This window comes from Equus caballus, chromosome 19 (genome assembly GCF_041296265.1).
Source record: "Equus caballus isolate H_3958 breed thoroughbred chromosome 19, TB-T2T, whole genome shotgun sequence".
Classification (NCBI taxonomy): Eukaryota; Metazoa; Chordata; class Mammalia; order Perissodactyla; family Equidae; genus Equus; species Equus caballus.
Genome location: NC_091702.1, coordinates 44,989,255 through 45,013,523, shown reverse-complemented (window position 1 = coordinate 45,013,523; position 24,269 = coordinate 44,989,255). Strand labels below are relative to the sequence as shown.

Below are 24,269 nucleotides of genomic sequence, written 5' to 3'. Positions count from 1 at the left end.
GTGAAGGCAGCCCAGACTAACAGGAAGGTGGACAGGCCTGGAGCGAGGTGGGCCTGGAGCGAGGTGGACCTGGGGGTTTCTGAACTTCAGGAGCACAGAGAAATTTGTGAGAACGAAGCCCTGTTTGTTCACCAAACCTTTAAGGAGGACATGTTACGTGCCAGGCAGTGAGCTCAGAGCTGGGGAAATACAGTGGTGAGGAGACAGACACGGTCCGTGCCATCTCAAAGGGGAGGCGGATTCATCCAAGGTGTGGCCCAAATAAACCTAAAATGGTGACTGGAGGAGATATGACCCAGGCTGTGCTGCTCGGGGACTCGGACCTCATAGGAGGGTCAATCGGGGAAGGCTTCCCTGACACACAGACAAGTCAGCAGAGGCCCGAAGCGTAAGTAGGCAGAGATTAGACAGGAAAAACAAAGCAGATTTGGGGGAAGTAGGGAGGGATGAGGAGGTGGAGCACGGACAAGTGTCAGGGCAGTGAAACTACCCTGTCCTGTACAGCAATGGCGGACACACGTCATTATACATTTGTCCAAACCCTCAGAATGTACGACACCGAGAGGGAACTCAATGTAAACGAGGGACTTTGGGCGATGACGTGTCAACGCTGGTTCATCGATTGTAACCCATGTGGCAGTCTGGTGGGGGATGTTGATGGTGGGGCAGGCCACATGTGCGGGGCAGGGGGATATGGGAACTCTGTGCACTCTCTGCTTAATTTTGCTGTGAACCTAAAACTGCTCTTAAAAATACTGTCCATTATTTTAAAAAAAAGAAAAGAGAGAAAAGCAAGAATAAATGGGAGGAATATTCCAAGCAGAGGAAAACGGCATGTGCAAAGGGCCTCACATGAGTCAGAGTAACCGACTCAAGGTCGTTGTGGCCGGAAGGCAGGGGCGAGGGGTGAAGGCTGGGGACAGCAGTGGCCAGAAGAGCCCAAGAATAAATCCTTGTCACTTTTCCTCTTTGCCAAATGGACAATTTCAAGCAAAAAAAGAGCCCATAACGTGAAATGAAAAATTGACGTTCTCGCCAGGTATGAAAATATAGCCTTAGATATGGAAGAGGCCTGTTAACTTTCCCTGGGAGGATTCCTCCCTGTCATTGTCAGCCAAGGGAGCCAAGGTGTGCAGACACCTTCTACGAAGGTGACAGAGGTTACGCTGGGGGCAAAGAGATGCAGGCCCTCACTGCGCCCTGCTTAGAGTTCTGAGCTGTAGTTCAGTCAGTTCTCAGCCCTCTTGTCAGAGCAAGCAGCTGTCCGTAGGACAGAGAAGCCCACAGCACAGTTATTGGGCATCAGGCAGAACAAGGAAACGCCAGCCCAGGGACCCAAACAGTCAAGTGACTCAAAAGTGCACGTTAGGGCTGGCCCGGTGGCGCAGCAGTTAAGTGCGCACGTTCCGCTTCGGCGGCCTGGGGTTCGCTGGTTCGGATCCCGGGTGCGGACATGGCACCACTTGGCAAGCCATGCTGTGGTAGGCGTCCCACACATAAAGTAGAGGAACATGGGCATGGATGATAGCTCAGGGCCAGTCTTCCTCAGCGAAAAGAGGAGGATTGGCAGCAGATGTTGGCTCTGGGCTAATCTTCCACACACACAAAAACAAGAGCAAAAGTGCACATTAAACCACAACCACTCACAGAACAGAAAGTCAAGGAGAGCCTTCACCACCTCTGACAAAAATGCCACCCAGGCCTGCGCGGAGGGAGGGCTGCCCACCTGCACGCACAGCCCCACAGCTTCTGAGGGCCACAGGGAAACTCGACATCCTCGTGGTGTTTTACAAAGACACTGAACCGGAGGAAGAGCAAGCAGGTTGGGGCTGGAACAAGCCCAGAAGCTGTGGAGTGCAGCAGAAGCAGTTTACACGTGCTGAGACAGATCACCTAGACAGCGACAAGACAGACCACGGAGGTGAGGCCCTCAAGGGACATGAAGGTGTCAGGAGTGGCTGCCTTCCTCGAGGAAAGAAAGGCAATTCCCCACATTTCTCAACTCATGCTTGGAAAGACGACACAAGGCTGAGGTCTAAAAGAAATCAGGCGACAAGTCAAAAGAAACCAAATCAACTCTGTGGGAGGCTGGGAGAGGGGAGGGCGCAAAGGGGAAACCTCTCAGAGCTGTGCCTCGCTCCGGGGCCTGGGGATGCTCCACCCTCTCCTGGGGTCTGCAGCAGCCCCTCCCTGGCCGAGGATCAAGCCTGAACAAGAGAGACAAAAAAGCAAAATCGAGGGCTCTGGGCACAGGGCTGTGACAAGTCCTTTGTGAAAGTAGCACTGAGCAGCACAGTTGGAGGGTACCCAGGGATCCCCCCTCCAATCCCCCTCCCTCAATTTTCCAGATGAGCATTCTGAGGCCCAGACAGGTCAGCCGGCCTCCCCAGAGCCAGTCAGTAGCAGAAGCAGCTGAGCTGGAGTCAGGACAACGCAACTCTAAATTGAGCCCCACCCCCTGGGCTCTGCACCACCCTGTCGCTACCTCCCAAAGCACCCAGGCTCTGGGTAACAGCCAGGGCGTGGGCTTTCGAATCAACCAGATCTGGTTCAAAGCCTGGCTCCACCCCTTACTAATAGTGAGTGTAACGAATCCCTGTGTGACTCAGTTTCCTCATCTGTCAACTGGGGACAACCACCACCGATACCCTGAAGGACTGTCGTGAGGATGGGCGATAACCCACACGAAACATTGGAGCACACAGGACGGTCGAGCAAGGGCAGCAATTACTTTGTTTTCAGAGGTCCAGAGAATTTACCTTCCTGCAGAAAGTCTTGCTGAAGTGACGCTGTCCCTCCAGCCCCTGTAGGGCTGCGGTCTCCATTTTAGATTAGGATGTTCACACCAGCAAAGGAATCAAGGACCCAAGGCATGCCAAGGCTGTGCACTTAGCATGTAAACTTACTTTGTTTGCTTTGAGACTTATTCATCCACCTGTTTCTGAGGACATCCAATGCTAAAAATGTAACACACGATGCAAAATTAGAGAATCTATATTAAAACAGAAAGTCTGTCTGAAGAATATGGCGGAGAGATGCTAGGGAGCTGGAAGCTGAGGCCAAAAGGGGAATGCACTGGGATGCACAGACCTTATTTTCTCTCTGGCCAGAGACGGCAGCCCATTGAACCCTGGGTGGCCAGGATGTACCCAATCAAGCTCTAATTTGCAGGTAACTTCTTTAACCAGAGAGCCACGAAGAACAGCTAAGTGGAGACTGGGACTGTGGGACAGAGCTCCGGGGCCTTCCTCCCCTCCGTGTCCTCAGGCAGAGGGCACTCCCTCTTTGGGGAGAACAGGAAACAGCCACGGTTCCAGTCTGAACCACTCGTCACACTTCCACCTTTACAATTTCAGAATAAACTTAGAGCCAACTTCTAGAAAGTTCTGGGAGAGCAATACAAAGTAACAGAGAAACTATTATTCTGACCAAGAAAAAGTATAAAGAGGTTAAAGAATAGGTTTCTAAGTAAAGATAAGAAATTCAGGGCGGTGGCATTCCCCTCACTCCAACCCAGACGAGTGCAGCACAGTGGAAAACACGCCCGCGTTGATGGCAGAGGCATCCTTAGCTGTGGACGCTGTTAGATGGCCTCTCACAGCAGTGAGACGTGCTAGGGGGAGAGGCAGCAACTCAAAAGGTCCACTCATAGAGGCAGGGTCCTTATCCTAAATAGAACCCTAAACAGAAACAGACAGTTTCCTTCTTTTTGCAAAGAACAGCTTTCCAAGAAATACAAAGTGGGCCACAGAGGTGGGACTTAAGGACAGTCATGTGAAGATGCCAAGTGTCTCAGTCCCACAAGTTGATAAGTAACAGTCCATCCCAGAGAAACCAGGGTGAGAATGAATCCAGAACAAAGAGCCCCTGTGGGCTGGGAGATGGGCCTGTTATCAGCTCCATCCCCAAGGGCTCGGGGTCAGAGGAAGGCCAGCTTGCACTGCTCCAGGGGATGGCCCCCCCCAGACCCTTCTCCCTCTGCAGAGATTCCAGGCCTGCTGGCTCTGTCACATTCCGTTTGCAGGATTAAGTGGAAGGGCCTTTAATCTGAGCAAATCAAGAGGAGGCAGAAACTCAGCAAACACAGCAAGGAATGCTTAGGACTCTAAAAAAAACCTTGAAAAACCTAATTATTGAAACTAAAAATCTACTTATCATTGCGACTTTAAAAATCTAATTATCACTGAAATCTAATTATCATTACAAATCTATCATTGAATCAAATGATATCTGGGATTTGCTTCAAATAACGGAAGGTAAAATGGTTAGGAATACAAATGAAACAAGATTGACTCTGAGTTGGTAACAAGGATAGACATGGGGTTTAAATTCACTATTCTCTCTACTTTCGTATGTTTGAAATGTTCCATTATAAATAAAAAGTCATGCATATTCATTGTGGAAATTTAGGTTAAAAAAATTGGTCTGTGTATTTCCAATCACTTCCATATTCTTCTTTCGTTTGCAAAATAGTATCAGATGTCTATCTATACTGTCTTATCATTTGCTTTCCGTTCCTCTCTTAATTTGTCTTAAATATTATTCAAGCACTTAAATATTCTTTAAGGGTATGGTTGTTGCATAGCCTTTCATCAAAAGGTAGGCCATAATTTATTTCCAATATTTGGCCACTGTAAGTAAGGCTGGGGTGAACCAGGAAGGATGACATTTGTTATAAACAGGTGATTTCAAGAAAGAAAGAACTTGATGTGTACCCAAACTGACAGCACAAAGGAAAAGAAATGGTGAAGAGAGAAGCTGGTGGTTCATAGACTACATAATTCCATGCAATTATTAACTTCCCAGGTACTCCCTACGGCACAGCCACAGTGGGGAATAAGAAAAAATGTCAACAGACACAAAACTAAAAAACACGCTCATTAAGTGCTCTCAGCCAACAATAATTCACACACCAGGCTCAGGCAACGAGTTTAAGAAACCTGCCAGCATCTTCTCTGAAATGCTCGAGGCTTGAAATACTGAGTTTTCAAAGGGAAGATTCTCCTGGGTCTGGGCGTCAGAGGAAGGTTGTGCAGCTGCAACAGTGAATCGAACGGCTGCTCCAAGGCCACTGGGGCTCAGGCATTCAATCACGTTGTTTCAATTATCTAATTAAACAGAATTAACAAAACTGGGCATTGCCTAGGCTTGTTACTGGGTTGTTTCCCCTCAGTGTTAAAGATAATTCCCCTCCTCTGCAAAACAATCCATGAAATTCTAGAGATGGGAAGATGAAAGGGAGCCTATGCATTCCCTGCACTATTTGTCCCTGCCAAGAACTCGCTTTGGCAGAATGTCTGTGAAGACAACGCCGCATACAATGAATGTCTGAATGCCAGACCCAAATATAATTTCTCTTTCTGAAGCAACTCCATAAACTGTCTATTTCGTAACGCATCTGAAAGATTCAGAGTGGGACACATCCTAGCTGTGCTCCCTCCGGCTTTCTGGACTGCTACAAAGTATCAGTGGCCCCTGAATCACACCTTTTGGTTCTGCCAGCAGCTGGCAAGGGGCCACTCTGCAGCCATCCTGGATAGAGGGCACCTTCCTCTCCAGGGGTGGCCCCAAGGACGCAGCGAATGACCCGCAGAATCACAGTGGGACCAAGAAGAGGAGTGCAGGAGACCTGCTGCAGTCTTCTCCCCATTTTTCCCACCCCTTATCCTTCTCTGTCTACCATTTCGGTTTTTTTATTTCAGAAAGGACAACTGTGGCTCTCTTATCATCCTGTCAAGGATTGAGGGGAGGAAAAATGAGTCTGTGACACACTGAACACAGGCTCTCTGAGGTCAGAAACTATGTAAGGGGGACAATTAAGTGCTTATCACTTAGTAAATGAACAGCAACTGTGGACACGCAGCCGTCCAACTGGTTCTAACCTCCGTCCCCAGCCCACCCCCACAGGAGAGTCCCAACACCACCCTATTGCTGAGCCTGCAGACATTTTCAAGAAAGCATTACCAATTATACATGATCTAGGATGACCACTATGGAAAAATTTTAAAATTATGTGTTAGGATAGCAAATTCAAGAGTGATTTTTATTTTTATCTTTTGTTGTTGTTATTGGGTTGTTTTGACAGTAGAAAATTATTTTAAGAATAAGTTATTACCAACATTCCACTTATATATGTTGCCAAGATTAGAACCTTGCAAAGCATGAGTTCATTTCTGACCTAAGTCTATGTCCTCCCTCTGGATTCATATATTACAGAAAAGCTGAAGAAAAACAAACAAATAAAAATGCAACCAGAGATGACGTGCAATTCTCTGTTTCAGCTGGTTTCCACACCAGAGCAATCTTTAAGGTTTACCAAAACCGGGCCAGAAAGCTCTACAAGTTTCTACGCATGTGGCTTGACCTTTACTTTCTTCCCCTGAAAAGAAGTGAAAGAGCCAGATGTATAAACACAGAACAGCTGTCTTCTGGCGAAGACGGTATCCCATTGCACACAGCCACACCCTGACACAGAGAGACACACCAGCCGAGATCCGTCCCCGAGCTCCAGCTGATCTGACGGCTGTAGACTCCCCAAGGGGCCGCTGAGCTCACCCTCTGATGTAAGAGTAGACAGGAGCCACATGCTGGGGTGGCTCGAAATCTGCCATCTGCAGGCAGTGCCAACGCCCAAACTGATGCTCTCTTCCCTGACCTCCCAAGCAGGGACAGGACCAGGAAGGAAAGTTACCTTGCAGACAGCCGCCTGGAGTACCGCGTCAAAGCCACCCTCAGGGGCATCACGGTTCCGGGACACCCTCTGTTTCCGAACTTCCTCGTTGAAGCTGTCGACTCTGTCTGTGAGAGGCAGTAGATGGCGGAACCCAAAGGAGGGGACGCAGTTTGGGAATAACTTGTAACTAGAGAGAAAGAAGAGAAGAGTCACTCTTCCACCACTCTCTCTAAATCTTAAACAATCAAGTACTCTGTGCACCAATGAATATTTACCCAGCACCTACTGTGAGCTCATGGGACAGGCGCAGTGGGGAGATCAAAGAGAAAGAACACAGTCCCTACTCTCCAAACATCAAGCCCTCAGCTGCAGACAAGACAGCCTATACCAGGTTGTAAGTGAATGGAACGGACAAATGGTTGGAAGGAAGTAGCGACGATGCTGAGCTACCACAGTCAGAGGAAGATGTCACGGGGGAGCCCTGACTCGGGCCTTGAAAGATGCAAGGCACCAGTGATATGGGCAAGGTGGCCCACGCAGCGCGGCGAGCAAGACCCTTTTGGGCTGAGGAAAGTGGGCAGTGTCAAGCGGGGGAATGTGAGCAGAGTTACTCCAGGAAACCAGCTTCTCACATCAACTCTGCTGCTGCCACGTGACAAAGGATCATATAACCCCTTCATGTCAGCCCCCTCAGAGACCACCAGGATGTGTTGGCACACGAGCAAAGGCTAAATGGAACAGGGATGAAAACGTTCTTTCTGCTTCTTCATTCATTTATAAATACTGCAATGATACACCATCAGCTATCCTAGATGCAACAGAACTCATTTAGAAACCAGCCATCTTCAAATGGAAAATTAAATCTGGAAATTTGGAAAGAGAGAAGGACTGCAACTCAATAGCAGGTTAATGCCAGGCCTCTCTCCTGAAATAGAGGGCAATCTCATCTTCAGTCCGCAGCAGAGATCCTGAGTGGTCCATTCCTCGAGGAATTAGATCTGTTACAGTTCTAGGAGTTTCACCTTGATGTATAGCTAATAAAATAGGAAGAGAGGCCTCACATTGTTTCACAAATGGGTTCATTAGGTAAAAGCAGAAAGGGAAAAGCATCCTCACCAGAGAGAAGAGTACATGCAAAAGCCCTGTGGCCAGAGGGAGCACGGAGAGCCCAAGGAAGAGGAAGGCCAGCGAGGCTGCAGTGCAGGGAGTAAGGGCGAGGACGGGCTAGGAGGAGGCTGGGAAAGCAGGCTGGACCAGACTGTGAGGTCTGTGGTCATGTTAAGGAAGCCTCTCTTTCAGAACAAACGATGAAAAGTGAATACTAACAGAAAGGCCTGGGTGGGGGGAGGCTTTATAATCCACTTCAAGCCACGTGCATGGGAAGGGAAACAGGCTTAGTAACTGCTAGGAGGATCTTGCCTAATTGCTGCCAAGAAGTGCCCTCCAGGGCAGGTCTGCACAGGCTCCCCTCCTCTGCACTAGAGGCAATCTCTGGCTTTCCAAGAGGCCATTCTACTCTCCTTCGGGGACACAGTGCCTGCTCCATCCACCAGTCACTCGCAACAAGCCGGCTCTGGACAGAGTCAACCCCACTGCCTGCCATCACGGCCACGGCTCTCTGGGGACAGTGGGCAGCACCTAGAGGGCTTCTCCACTTGCCTTTCCTTTCTTTTGCTCCCTCCTCCTTCCTCTAAAACTTTTCCCCACCCCTTGTGCTCAGACAGGTCAGACTCTTCCACAACCCTCGGGCCACCCCAACTTTTCATTTGCGTCTCATTGTGCCATAGAGTGAAGGGTCACGGAAATTGCATTCCCAGCTGGAAGAAGGAACTGAGCTGAGGTCCCATCTGTAGTTGTCTGACAAATGAACAGACCCAGGAGGAAGTGAGTGTTCACAAACTCTCACTTCCTTCTCTCTCTTCCTCCAAGCAGCTATGCCCTTCTGTGTGCCATTCGGCTCCATGATTTAGGACTTCAGGTGTGTGTTTATCGTCACGGTTGATCAGGTTGGTTGAGGAAAGGGAGGAGAAGAACAGAATAGTATTTGTTGTTCAAGGAGAAAACCAGAAAAGCTATGAAAAGCTCAACTACATTAGCTTGGCGTTTTTTTTAACCTCTTCCCTTTCGTTCCTGCCAACAGCAATAAGTAGATACATTCTTACTGTGGAGAATTATTACTAAGTAATCAGGAACCAGAAAATGTGTTTGCTAGAGGGAAGCCTTCATTGCAGAGAATTTACTATAACCAAATCAGTCATCTCTTAGCGAGAGGAGAACAGCTTTGTCACACAGACCCTGTTGAAAATCTCCATAGTCGCTGGAATATGATGTCACCTGTGACTAGTTATTTAATTTAACCCCTGGAGGAGCTGTCTGAGTGACCTGAAGGTCTGAGTGTTTGGGGGTCTCATGCCGGTAAACCCTCTCACCCCCACCCTGAGTCTATGCCACAGGGTGCCAGTTTAGGGCCATGCACAGGGAGTTACGAAATTAAGGACTATGAACAGGAAGATAAATAAAATATAAATGCTAGCTTAAAGAGCCTGGGGGAGCACGTGCGTATAAAAAGTCAATTCAATTTGAAGACACTAGATCTAGGCAAATCCAGAAAACAATCTGATACTTCAGGACAATATTGTGGATCATTGAGCTGACGTGGAAAGAGCTCCCATCTTACTCTAAACATAGAACTGCTGGATAAAATGTAATCAAAAAAATTTTAATATGTAGCCAAGACTGGAAGCTTAGCAGGGAATCCAAGGTGCCAGAAATGAAGAAGAAACCAGTCAACAAATGAGTGGACCTCAGGGACCAGGTGGGAAGTGATCAGCTCATGCCAAACAGCTGCCCCCGCACCCCATGTGTCAGGACCTGGCAGGATTGTAACAGGGTCGGATGGTGAGCCTCAGGCCTGTGCATGGCCAAGCCCTGGAACAGGGCTTTCTGCGTAAAGCTGAGTGCTACAAAGAGCTGGCCTGTCACTAAAATCAAAACCAGAAAAATTCCAGCCACTGGCCTGGGAGAGAAGCAAGGAAGATCCACTCTGGGCCAAGGGCAAGATGAATCACCCATAAAAAGTGTAACTCCAGACCTGATCAAGTGAGAATTCACTACTTCTATGGTGAAGGGACCCCCCAGCTGAGAAATGAACAGGAAAACTAGCCCCAGTGGAACCTGGAGGATCCTGGCAGCAGCAAGCATGGACCGCCCTTCAGAGATGTCACAGCACACGGAGGGCCTATGCTTCTCTGATGGAAAGCAAACTCGGATGAAGAGAAGCTAAGAAAAAACTTATAGACCCATGAGAAACAAACTCCCATGAAAGATCTGCAGCTCAAGAAACAGAGATAATGGAATGATTTGAAGTACTTTAAAACAAGGATATTTAAAAGATTCAAAGAGAAGAAGGAATAGATACCAAAGACCAGAACAGAATATTATTGGGAGAAGAAAAGTCAGAAAGCTCGGAAAAAATAGTACAAAAAAACAGAAGTCCGAAAAGAACCAAATAAAAAATATAGTCACTGAAATTCACAAGTGAAACTTCAAAGTATGAATTAAACAACTGAAGAACAAAATGGTAAATTGGAAGAAATTTCTTATTAAGCGGCTAAGGGAAAGAAAGAAAGAAAGAGGTAGAAATTATGGGAGGAAAATTAAGACACATGAAGTTTAGAATGAAGAGCTCCAACACACACCCAGTAGCGTTAGGAAGAAAATGGAGAGAGTAGAAGGGAGGACGCAAAGATGTCTGAGAGTAACATCTGAGAATCTTCAAAAATAAAGCTGTCTTCTCAGGTTAAAGAAGCAAACCAAGTTCTGAGCAATGTAAATAAGAGAAAATGCAACCTGGACACACTGAAGTACAAACCATGATAGAACATGAAAAGCATAGGAAAGTGTTAAAAGCCACCAGGGAGAAGAAAAACATTAGATGAACAGCAGACTTCTCATCAGCCACAAGACAATGAAATCAAACCCTCAAGGTGGTGAAGGAGTACAGCGACCTCTTGGAATAAATACACACAAGGTAAGGAAAATATAAGGACAAAATGCGTCATCTCACTTGCAAAGATTTTTACAAATGTATTTCCATTTTTGCGCGAGGTGAAAACAGTTAAGGTCTATTAACACTTTCAAGTATACAAGTAAGAAGTTCAAGCATAGTATTGTTAACTATCGTCACCCTGCTGTACACTAGCTCCCCAGAACGTACTCATGTGTAACTGGAAGTTTGTGCCTTTGACCAACATCCCATCTCCCCCACCCACCTTCCAACCCCTGGCAATCACCACTCTACTCTCAGTTCCTATGAGTTCGGTTTTTTTAGATTTCACATATAAATGACACATGACTTGTATTTCAACAACAGCCCATACCTCCAACAAAAGAAAAAGTATTCAGAACCAGAAATAGCATGCTAGATTAATCCTTCAAATCCGGCATCAGTGAGTATCCTGTGACTCTTCTCAGTGACACTGTTCCTAGTACTCAGAACAGCAATTAAACAGTTCCTTAATTTGATGATTAAATCACTCTGTCTTTTTTCTTCTTTTGGCAGCCCTGGTACTAATTACTTCAGTTCTGGCATTTCTGGGGCCTTCTAAGATAGGAAAGGGTAAGTCTAGGATTTTGATCCTTTGGCAGAAACATCTGGAGCAGAAGGAAGAGGAAGAAACCTCAGGAAAGCCCCATGGAAATCTAGCTCTCTGTTCTCTGAGATGTCCTGCCAGGTGGTGCAGTCACTCCTCCTGACTCCTCCCGCTCCCCAGAGCTTCCTGGGGGCTGCAGCTGCTCCCACCACCACAGGGGAGACAAACCTAAATGAAAGCGCCCCTGGAGCTGCAGAAGAACCCTGTGATTGTCCTCCCCACGTCAGCTAAGGGAAAGGAATAGACAAGGATCACAGACAATGTCTACTGAGCTGGGCATGGAAGGCAAACCAGTGAAGCTGGCCAGTTGTGAGAGAAGAGGGAGTGGTAGGGACTATGGCAGGCAAGCAACATGGGGTACAAGCTCAGCTTTACCAGATCTCCCAACTTTTCGAGAAAACCTAGAAATCCTGGTTATTCCTAGTTAAATAGAAGTATTTTTTAAATGTTGGCAACTAATTCATAGTACCATTTAAACTCAGAAAGATGGGGCCGGCCTGGTGGCATACTGGTTAAATTCGCATGCTCTGCTTCAGCGGTCCAGGGTTCACAGGTTCGGATCCCAGGCATGGACCTACACACTGCTCATCAAGCCATGCTGGGGCAGCATCCCACATACAAAATAGAGGAGGATTGGCACAAGATGTTAGCTCAGCGACAATCCACCTCAAGCAAAAAGAGGAAGATTGGCCACAGATGTTAGCTCAGGGCCAATCTTCCTCACCAAAAAAAAAAGAAAAAACCTCAGAAAGGTAAACAAAGCAAAGGTACAGGCTGAATCAGGCACAGGAACAGCCAGATTACACCCCTAGCTTGTGCTGTTCTCCCTCAAGAGCAATAGCGAATTTTCGACGACATCAAGGACACCACACACACTCCACTGCCTGGACATGGCAAGATAAATCTCAGCCTGCTCACTGAGCCATACAGTGACCCCCAGATGGTTGCCAGCTGAGAGAACAGAGACTTTCATAACCTGATGTTTCCTTCAAAACTCCCATTCTTCACTGGATCTCCTGTCTTACAAGGAGCTTTCAGTGTGCCTTGTGCTCACTGTCAAGACTTTTGCTATCTGCAACTGATTCTGCCTTCTCGGGCCTGGAGTGTGTGACAACCCTGAATATTCAAATGCGAGTGCCCAGAGCCAGCTTTTCATCCTCTGCCAGCTTTCCAATCTAGTCTCCCAATCAGTGGATGGTCCAGGGGAAAATGAAAGTGGAGACACACCCTGTCTGTCTGGAGACAGGGCCAAAGCAGAGGGCAGAGGTGAAAAGATAAGGACAGAACCACTATTCTAGATGAATTGAAAAAAATTTGGGTTAAGATGCTGTTGCTCCTGGTAAGTAGCAGAACTCCAAAGATAGGATATTTGGCACTGAGACTCAGCTGAAAAAGGCCTTGGAGACAGCATCAAAATAACAATAATGCCAGCGGCCACCTGTGGCCAGGAGAAAGCAAAACCCAGCAAATCATGACACCTAGTGCCTCTTCCTGGTTTAGGAACTCAGAATCCCATTTGTATTTAAACTTTTTCTTGGGCCAGCCCCGTGGCCAAGCAGTTAAGTTAGCGCACTCCGCATCGACGGCCCAGGGTTTCGCTGGTTCGGATCCTGGGTGCGGACATGGCACCGCTCGTCAGGCCACACTGAGGCAGTGTCCCACATGCCACAACTAAAAAGACCCACAACTGAAAAATATACAACTATGGGGCCAGCCCGTGGCCGAGTTGCTAAGTTCGCGTGCTCCGCTGCAGTCGGCCCAGTGTTTCGTCAGTTCGAATCCCAGGCGTGGACATGGCACTGCTCATCAAGCCGTGCTGAGGTGGCGTCCCACATGCCACAGCTAGAAGGACCCATAACTAATAATATACAACTATGTACCAGAGGGCTTTGGGGAGAAAAAGGAAAAAAATAAAATCTTAAAAATATATATATACACAACTATGTACTGGGGGAATTGGGGGAGAAAATGTAGAAAACAAAAAAAAAAGATTGGTAACAGTTGTTAGCTTAGGTGCCTATCTTTAAAAAAAGAAAATAAAACACTTTTTCTTATCTTATTGTTTTTTCCACCATTGTGTTGCTTCCCAACCCCTGGGGAAGATCTAAGTTAGTTTCCAGAAAAATGTACAGAAAGATCAGGAAAAGTTCAGAAGAACATACACCACCAGCATAAATACCACCTCACCCCAACCACCCAGCCCAACCCAGAGCTGGGGGCTGTTGAGGCCATTGAGCTGTTGAGCGGATGAGCTGAGGAGTCAGACAGGTTCAGAGGCTTAAGAACAGCCCCCCATGGGGCTGGCCCTGTGGCACAGCGGTTAAGTGCGCACGTTCCTCTTTGGCGGGCCGGGGTTCGCTGGTTCGGATCCCAGGTGTGGACATGGCACCGCTTGGCAAAAAGCCATGCTGTGGTAGGCGTCCCACATATAAAGTGGAGAAAGATGGGCATGGATGTTAGCTCAGGGCCAGGCTTCCTCAGCAAAAAGAGGAGGATTGGCAGCAGTTAGCTCAGCGCTAATCTTCCTCAAAAAAAAAAAAAAAAAGAACAGTCCCCTTCCCCTCAGGGGCAGCCAAGGAGACCAAGAATCTACAATGACATCACAAGATGGACAGAGCCTGCGCGCCTGAGGCACCACTTGAAGGACAGCTGCTAGAGAAAGCGGCTCAACCCTCAACAGATTTTGTGCAGGCAAGGAAAAAACTTTCGCTGTGTTGAGCCATGAAGACCTGGGGATTGCTGTTACTACAGCAGAGCCTAGCATTACCCTGAGGCAAGCGCCTAGCTGTGGAATGAGTATTATTACTCAGACTCAGGTAAGGTATCTGTGTTGAAGTGTGACTTGGATGGGGAAAAATAAGCATTATATTAATGGAAATGCAGACTCTGGAAGTAGTTTGCCTGGATTCATATCCCAAGGCCACCCCTTACTATCCATATAATCTTGGAGAAGTCATTTATACCCTCTTAGCCTCAGTTTCCTTATCTTTAAAATATGGCTCACATCTACCTTAGAGACCTCAAGAGATTACTATGAGATTTAAATGAGACAATCCAAGTAAAGTATTTAGTACGGTATCTGACACTTAGTAAGAACTTAGGTCTTAGCTGTTCTTATCTAGTGACTATTCTGGGGCCTTACATCCTGAAGCCTAGCTAAAAGTTCAATGTGGAGATGAGGCAAGAAAAAGTTGGAAGTTACCACTCGTTGCGGTCACACTGCATAATCTTGACATTTAAAGAAATACTTGAAAGAAACAAGCCAACCTTGTAGAGGTTGTGTTAGGGGAGTTGGAGGATGTGACCCTCCACCCCACACACAAAAACACCATGGCAGAGACTTATTCACCAGTCTCATTTCCTCCTTCCTGGCCATAGCTAAAGCAGTTTCCAGCCTCCTTGCCAGAACCCAGTTCTGGAGAATAGAATGTAGGAGCAGAAGTGATGAAGGCCACTCAGTCCTGACCCATAAGACCCTCCTACGAGTGATCTTCCAGGCACGATGATCTTAGAAGCCAGATGTGGAAGACGGTGGAGCACAGGATGATGGAGCCTGGGACCCTGAGTCACTGCTGGGAGGAGAGCGGATCAGGAGACCCATGTGCACTTAGGTGAGCAGGAAATAATCTTCCATCAAGGTTTGAGCCATTACATAATTTTGCATTTGTTGCAACAGTTAGAAACGCCTGTTCTCTAATAATCTGTCAAATATTATCTCATTCAAATACTTGACTTGTATGGGGAAAAAAACAATACTTTTAAAATACATGGTTTTCATTTCATTTTGTCAAAAGTAAGGTATAGATATTGACATAAAAAACAGGGAGAGACTTTGAATTCACTGATGGAAGCACCTCAGTCACTCCAAACAAGGGGAAAGTTTAAGTTGTTCTGCCTGCTCCCTCCCTGATCACCTGAGCCCATCACTTCCTAGGAAAATTCTTTAAAATCTACTAATGTATAAAACAGTGCTATGTCAGCCAGGAAGGAAAACCAAGGAGCTGTGATCATTACATCTTTATGCAACATCGTGTCAGTTCATTTCTTCACATGTTGAGAGAGGACAGAACTGGGTCAGCGTTACTCAGATTAAACACCTAAACTTGGTTTTCTCTCCTGAATATGCCCTCCGTCGTCCTTTCTTTGGGCTGTTTTCCTGCTCCCCCATTCCCGCACCTTTCAATACCCAATAGAAGGACAGCTGGCCACTTACCCAATGCACGGATTGGTCTGGTACCTCGGCGCTGTGTAGGAGAAAGGAGAGATGTTCTTGTCTACAAAAGACCCGAACCCCAAACGGAAGTTGCTGGTGAGCTTCCGCATCTCCTCAGCGAGCTTGGTGCCCAGGTTCCGGATGCTGTCCAAGTCATCCTTCATGGACAGGGAGAGGTCCATCAGATAGTACAAGTCCACGGGATAATCCTCCACCTGTCGAACCTGCAGCTGGAAGGCAGTCTTGTCCCCTGTGCCAACAGAGAGGCCGTGCGTATTAGAGGTCGTCTGACGTGCTAGGCGCTAAAGGGATGGATTTTGCTTTCAAAGCTGGTCCACCTCTTATTTGTCTTTAGTGATTGTGGGTCTCTTAGAAGAAATATTTTTCTTGGAATTAGAATGAATGAAGGGGATATAGATGCTGAGGATGAAGTTCTAGGTTCTCCTTCTAAACATTGGCTCAGCATTTTTAAGGAAACTCTTTAACAACCAGTCTCCTTGGTGTGTTCTGTTTTCTCGGCAAAAGGACCCTTGGGTAATTGGTGGACAGTGAGCTGGACAATCCCATGGACACAAATTAGGTGAGAGTAGCCCACCAACCACACACCAACTTTAGAGGAAGGACCAACCAACATGGGAATGCGGCCAGGAGACTCTAAAGGTGTGTGCAAAATAAGAAGCAAGGAAGAAATTAAGAAAAGAAGGGCACAGACATGAGTGAGTATGAACTGAGGTAGGGAAGAGAGATTACAAGGCAGTGGAGGATGGGAACACAAAGACAGCTACTTAAAATACTCCCAAAGGGCAAAAATATTTAGCTTGTGTGATGTCACCTATTTCTATTTCCTTAGCCATCTATCAAACAGTAATATTTAGGTCTTGGGCATATTTGATGTTTTGGGACATCACAAACATTAGCATCAGAAATTATATGTATAAATAACAGGAAGACAGATTCTAAAGTTTAGCCCCATCAACAAGGGAACAAAAGAAAAAAAAAACTACTAGATTTGTCTATCAGCTACAAGAAAGAAAATAATTTTTGGTTCTACAAAGATAGTCAACAGACAGAGAAAAGAGGAATTAATTCACAAAGGAAAGGAACAAAGAACAGCTTGTGTCTGGGGGGCGTGGCCCCTGCAATCTCAGCCCACAGGGTTTACAGAAAGGCCCCAGTCAGCGCAATAACCAGAGGACTCAAGCCAGGATAATGATCCTAAGTCATTTCATAATCTCTAAAAACACATCGTTTAGAACCAACGTCAAGAAGCAAATCATACCAGGTAATTCTATCTGCCCTTGGGCCTATTAGCCTCTCAGAGGCACCAAGAGATGTCCTTGAACTCTTTGGGTAGAATTGTCAGCACACGTTTGCAATCTGGACGTCCTGTGTGTTCAGAGGGGCAATCGCAAAGGTGGTCCCACTCCTGTCCAAGGGGTCCACGCCTGATCTGCCAGCAGTCACGTCTCAGAGAAACCAATCTTTCACTAAGCTGATAAGCTGCAGGCTGAAGCCTTCTTGAACTTGCAGCATAGCGGACCCAATCCTCCGTGCTCTCTCTCCTCCCCCCACGCCAGACACAACATAGTTCATTAACTAGACCATGAGGAATCAAATGACCAAAAGATTTTAGTCCAAGTTCCAGCTCTGTGCCCCAACAAGGGGTGCAACCTAAGCCTCAATTTCCTTAAGTATAAAATGGAAATAATAACAACAACACAGCATTAAGGCTATAAAGCACTCATGTGGGAAAGAAGTGTTTTGCAAGCAGCAAAGGCCTGCACAAATGAACTATGATTATTATAATTACTATTTGTGGCCCGAGTGACAGGGCCAAGCCTGCTTCCCCTGACTTGTCTTTGCATGTACTGTTCTAGCCGCCTCAAGATGGATGTAGTTTGGGTTGCCTGTTGGTATGAGCCTATTTTTAAAAACCATCAGAGTCTGACTCAAACAGAGGAATGTTCAAGATTTCTTCCAGAATGAATTCCGAAGTGCTGAAATGTCTGTCTCTGGTTCCCATCAGGCAGACAGCGCAGGTCCCTGCACGGGGCCCCGCCCAGGCTTGGATGGCACTTCACGGTGGGGGAGGGGCAGGAGGAGGGAGACCTTGGGGGAGGGGAGACCCTCCTCGGCCTCTACATGGGCAGACCATAGACCCTAAATGGACAGAGCCTGCAATCATGTCCCCTCTGTCCCACCCCATGACCTCTTTGCGGGGTCTTCTGCATTTTCTGTCACCCATGCCCTTCCCCACAAGTTCCCAGCCACAGTTTCACTTCTGTGGAATCCACTTCCATCTTTTTGTGGATTATGAGTGATTAACAGGGAGGACTTTAACATGAGGAAACGGGGAACTAGCTTGGATTTGAGGAGGCTAAGAGGTACCCCTGGGAGGGAAGTGGACACCAGCCAAGGAGAGCAGGAGCTGGGTTGGAATCCAGACCTTGTCACCAAGGACTCGAGACCTCAGGCATCTTTCAACCTGCTGCTCTGTTTCTGGGTCCGTAAAATGGGGAGGATGTTAATTATTGTGGGGATAAAGGAGACAACGTACATAAACACCATACAAATGCTTCTACACATGGAAAACTTCAGCCTCAGTTGCCCCGATCGTCAAAAGCCATTCCCTGTGGGGGTAAAGAGTGAGACAGAAAATTCTGCCAAAAACTTGAGTGTGAATGGCTGCAGCCTTGGCCATTAAATTTAAGTCCAAATTTTCCAGACACGAAGGCCAGGAAGGAAACAAGATGTGCTATACAGGTCTGTCTGCATGCTGAGAGGGTATCTACTCCAAAGCGAGAAATCCCTAGGCATTAAATTCTAAGAGAAATTCACACACACACACACACGTGTGTGCACCTTCCCATAGGAAGGCTGCAAATGTTAAAAAGAAATATTTCTCTCCCAGTTTTCCAGGAAGGGAGGGGCGTAAGCAAAAGGATAATATCATTAATGTTCAGAGTGAGGGTTTACTGCTACCTCAACTATGTCTGATTTTAAATGCTACACACTCGTCAGTGGCCTTGGCAATAATGGAATGTTCTGTCAGCAGATTCTGGGGGGACCGACATTCCTGGACCAATTCTCAGCGTGGGCACTAAGTGTGGGAGTGAAGTTCCAGGGCACCGAGTCCTCGACAGGGAGGCCTCCAAGGTTGGCTGGCTGAAGGTGAGGCCGTTGCCACGAGCAAACTGCACTCTCTGCCGAGAGAAGGTGTGGAGCGTGTTCTCCATCTCTGGGCACTTAGACACACTCCGACTATACATTCAGCCACACAGTCCCACACTGCCTGAGACTTTATACCAGTCGCCACCTCCCACGTGTCCAGCAGAGTGTAGAGCTCTTCCCGCCTTCCCTGTGGGCGCTCGGTCTGCGCCTGTCTCTGCCGACACCAGTCCAGCCCACATGCCCGCTCCTTCCTCTCCATATAAGACCCCCTACAGGCTCATCTCCCTGTGTGGCTGCATCCCTTCTCTCTGGGGCCATTCCACATAATCCCCGCCTCAGGACCAGCAGCAGGATCAGAGAAATAGGATAAAGCAAACTCAGAAGAAAAGCTGATCGCCCGCACCTGTGAGCATGAGGCTCCTCGCCAAGCAGCCCCTGTCACGTCCTTCTGGTTTTTCCTGTTTCTAAAGCGCCTGGCTTCAACGGTATTTTGCACAGAATTCCTGTCACTGCTCGGTTCATAAGTACAGGTTCTCCCACCGTCAAGTATCAACTAGCTTTCCCTCTGAAATGCATTCTTAAAGCTTTCTTCTCTCTGCCTTGCCTTCCATCAAAAGTGAAAAGTTACGCTTCTACACCAGATGACAAACATTTCTGGAGAGTGAAGACAGAGAATTCCAGCAAGAACTCTGGTTTTTTAAGACTGATTTTTGTTCAAATGTAAAGACAGAGTAGTACTCAACAGACTCTTGCCAGCCCCAAATAAATGTGAGTAGGTTTTGCTTCCTCAGAATTACCCTTCTGTGCTAGAAATTGAGAGAAATGAAGGAAACATCAAAATCAGCTACATGATAAACAGACAACAGCTGGACAGGGAATTAGGGCCTGAGCGCACACCTGACAAGACTATGGCCTAGCTCTCCTGTTCACGGGAGCGCTCCAGGATTAGTCTGCCTCCCTGATCCGGAACAAGGCTGCCGTGCGGACAGCACCCCACTCCCCACCTCAGCACTCTGACTCCTGACAGGTGGAACCAAGCGATGAACCATGGGAGGATGTTGCTGGCCTCTGCAGCGTCTGCCCCAGCATCGGGGGTTGGCATTCCTAGTTAACTGGAAAATAACCTGATCAGTTTGGGCTGCTAGAACAAGTACCGTAGACTGAATGGCTTACAAACAACACAAATTTATTTCTCACAGTTATGAAGGCTGGAAAGACCACAATCAGGATGCCAGCAGGGTCAGGTTCTGGGGAGGGCCCTCTGCCGGGTGGCAGACTGCCCACTTCCTGGTGCGTCCTCACGTGACAGAAGGGTCAAAGGAGGCCTTCAGGGTCTTTTTTAAATCATTATTATTCTTATAGCACTAACTTCATTCATGAGGGCTCCACGCTTATGACTTAATCACCTCTTAAAGGCCCCACCCCCTAATACCATCGCATAGCGGGTTGGGATTTCAACATGCGAATGCTGGGGAACACAGTCTACAGCAAACCCCTTATCCACCCTTCATCAAGTCTTTTTAGGTATGTGAGTTGTCCGTCTGAGAACCAGAAGCAATACCTAAATCAGGGAACTGGCACCTCTGAAGCGGAAGGTGGAAGAGGGGGAAAGGCAGCATGGATAGGGGCTGGCAGGAAACCCATACTAAAAACAACCAATCACCTGGAGTTTAGTTAATAGTATGATATCAGTGTCAATTTCCTGGCTTTGATCACATACTCTGGTTATGTAACACGTGATCACTGGGAAAAGCTGAGAAGGGTACACAGGAATCTCTATTATTTTTGTAACTTTTTGAGAATCCAAAATTGTTTCAAAATATAAACAAAGCTACCAATCAAGGGTCATTTTTTTGAGAGGCTAAGGGATTGAGACAAATAATGACTTAAGTAAACCCTTTCTAATTGCTCCACCTGTAGCTTTCACCATTTCAATAAGCTTTATTCTAAACTTTATGCCCTTTCTTAAGGATTTTATGTCCTTTGTTAAGGTTTTTTTAAGATTGTTATCCTAACATAGTTTCCAGGATTGGAAACAAAACGGAAAACATGATCCTGTGTTTATACAAAATCCTGCTTAAAGTTTGGCATTTCCTCAAAAAGTTAAACATAGAATTACCATATGACCCAGCAATTCCACTTCTAGCTAGACACTCAAGATTATTGAAAACATATGTCCACACAAAAACTTGTACGTGAACCTTCAAAGCAGCATTAGTCATAATTACCCCAAAGTGGAAAGAGCCCAAATATTCATCAACTAAAATGTGGTATATCTATGTGTACACAATGGAATATTATTTGGCCATAAAAAGAAATGAAGCCATGACACATGCTACAACATCAATGAATCTTAAAAATATCTTGCGGGGCCAGCCCAGTGGTGCAGCGGTTAAGTGTGCACATTCCACTTCGGCGGCCCAGGGTTTGCCAGTTCAGATCCTGGGTACAGACATGCAGACATGGCACTGCTTGGCAAGCCATGCTGTGGTAGGCGTCCCACATATAAAGTAGAGGAAGGTGGGCACGGATGTTAGCTCAGGGCCAGTCTTCCTCAGCAAAAAGAAGGGGATTGGCAGCAGATGTTAGCTCACGGCTAATCTTCCTCAAAAAAAAAAAAAGAAAAAAAATCTTGCTAAGTGAAAGAAACCAGACATAAAAAGGCTACATATTATATGATTTAAATGAAATGTCCAGAATAAGCAAAACAAAAGAGATAGAAGATAGATTAGTGGTCATCAGATGCTGAACGTGGTGAGGAGGGAGAAGCTGAGGAGTGACTGTTAATGGGTACAGAGTTTCTTTTTGGGGATGTTCTGGAATGAGATAGTGACGACGGTTGCAAGATCTTGCAAATACACTACAAACCACTCTGCACTGTACAATTCAAAATGGTGAATTTTATGTTACATGAATTATATCTCAATTTAAAAAAAAAAGAAAGAAAAAATCCTGTTTAAAGTAGAGAGAATTTTTTTTTCCAGGCTTATCCTGGAACAATAACTTTGCCTTTGTGAAGTCTCTCTCACGTTACGCTGAGGCTTGTCCTGACTAGTCTGGTATAAGGCTGGTAAAGTGTTAGATTTCACTCAACAAATGTCTATTATGAGGTATGGGGGAATGGGGCAAAGGAGGAGATGCAAAAGCATTTCTGAAAATATATAGTGGAAAAGCCAGTCATCACATACCTGAACCTTTCCTGGAGTCAGGGGAGTATTTACTTGAGGTAAGTACGTGCTTGGTAAACTGAAAATGTTGCTAACTGCAACACACCATTCTCCCCTTCCTCCAAATAAATAATCTGGGGTTTGCCTGTACTTCTATTTATAAATATTAAAATTTTCAAAATTTTAAGAGGCATCATTGGCTTCAGGTATTTCCATATTTGAGAATCATATTCACAAGGTTCTAGACCTGTAGGAGTTCATATTTGCATCAGATCTCCCAGTCTTCCTCTGTACAAATTGGAACATCCTCACCGTTTGAGCATGTCTTCACGGGGCAGCCCGCCCCTCCATCACCTTGACCTCCCAGCACTGGGTTCCCCATCGCTACACCTTCCACAGGACCAGAGCTGCACACACACTCACATCATGATTTTATACCAACAAAGGCTCATGTTTTCCACTTTATTCTATTTCCATATTAGAAACTATATCATAATGCTTAGCAGGAGATGTGACTATACCAGATAAGACTGATTTCTTTTTCCTTTAATTGAGCATACACTGACCTTTATGCATAAGTAAGTATTGTGTGTAAATTTAATGCCAAGAGCACTTTACCCAAGGAGGCCGCCCTCACTCAGATCACTTCTGTAACTCCTCTTCCGAGGCTGTTTTAAAAGCTAGTTGTGGGGTCTGGCCCTGTGGCCGAGTGGTTAAGATGGTGCACTCTGCTGTGGCGGCCCAGGGTTTCGCTAGTTCGAATCCTGGGCGCCGACATGGCACCACGCATCAGGCCATGCTGAGGCAGCGTCCCACATGCCACAACTAGAAGGACCCACAACTGAAAACACACAACTATGTACTAGCGGGTTTGGGGGAGAAAAAAGAAAAATAAAATCTTTTAAAAAAAGTATTTAAAAAATTTTTTAAAAAGCTAGTTGCTAAATCAAATCAAACAGTTTCTCTGCCTTACAGTCATACCTTAACTCTGATTTTAAAAACTAATATTAAAACTGTGACATCTCTGGCTTTGTGTAACCTCCAATTCTTTCCTATACTAAACCTACCCTAAAGAATAAAAATTTGCCACCATGAAGGATATTTCTTGGAGAGAACACCACAGGCTCTGAGAGTAATTCTAGATAAGAAGTTCCAAAAACACAAAAACCTCCCTCAATGATGACTCTGAAACTATAAACTCTTTTGGAGGTGTGAATTTTGGTCCTTGTTTTCAAAGATTATGAGTGAAAACAGTACACAATTATAAATACATTATGATTATAAGTATATGAAAAATATGAACATGTGAATAAAGACAGAGGCTCTAGTAAAAATGAAAATTAATATTGTGTTACAGTGGATGATTTTTCAAGAAATTCCTTTAAGTTACTGCTATATTATGATAAAAAGGAAGATACATCATTGACGTTAGTTGATAACCATCCTTGTCTTACACAATGTTCCAATATCTTAATAATCTACCACAACTCCTACATTCCCTTCGAGCTCAAAACCCTTGACCCTGAGCCTGTCTCCACACCAGGAGATGAGTTATTTTTCCCCAGAGGGCATCAACATCTGCCCACATAAAGACTCAGCTGACTCTTCTTCCCACCCACACAGCTTTGTAAAGTCTCCCTTCCTTCGCTCTGGATTGGGTATCTCACCAGACGAAAGGCTTAGTGTCATTTGCAGTGAGATGACCTGTAAAAATAGTAACTCCAGCTAATCCCGGCACTAATCCCTGGGCCATCCAGGAGTCTGCGCTTCTCTAAGCAGCAGGGTCACCTAGAACCTTTCAATTCAATAAGCAAAATAAAACATTTCTCAAATAGATGATGACTCAGCGTTCTAAGAACAACAAGAATACGCAGCAGTATCGAGTGCTTACGATGCGCAGCTCTGTGCTAAATCCACTTCTGAGACACTGAGAACTTCTATTCAAATCTAGAGCTGGCCGACTCCAGAATCTGCATCTGTGGCCGTGACTTTTTGAAAACAATACTAATTTAAAATTTTTAAAGTACATTTATACAAAAAGTCTCATTTAAGCCTCTGAACATGGCTGTGCGGAATGAAGGTGACAGGGACCCTAGATACTAAGGGGTGGAGTAACTTGCCCAGGGCCTCGGAGTTAGAGACAGAACCAGAAGCAAAACCCAGGATGGCCAACCAGACCCACTTGCCACTGCTCCAAGCTGCCTTGAAGTCTAAATAATCCACCTAGAAATAGTTACTGCCAATGATTTCCTAGAAAACGAGATTGATTAAAAGGCTAAAACTCAATGGAATTTGGAAAAAATCTCCCTTCTCTCAACAATGGGATAATTTCCACCCTTTGGAAAAGGTTCCACCCCTTTCTATGCCTTGTGATGCGATTCACATCCACCCTC

General features: G+C 46.1%; 1 protein-coding gene across 1 annotated transcript in view; it reads right to left on the bottom strand.

Annotated features, from left to right (window-relative positions):
- Positions 1-24,269, bottom strand: part of ITGB5 (integrin subunit beta 5) — a 109,133-nt gene that overhangs the window by 64,613 nt on the left and 20,251 nt on the right. The window contains exons 4-5 of the mRNA XM_023623609.2: positions 15,539-15,788; positions 6,692-6,860 (exon numbers count right to left, since the gene is read on the bottom strand). Of these exons, the coding sequence (XP_023479377.1) occupies positions 6,692-6,860; positions 15,539-15,788 (419 nt within the window). The remainder of the gene's footprint in view (positions 1-6,691; positions 6,861-15,538; positions 15,789-24,269) is intronic.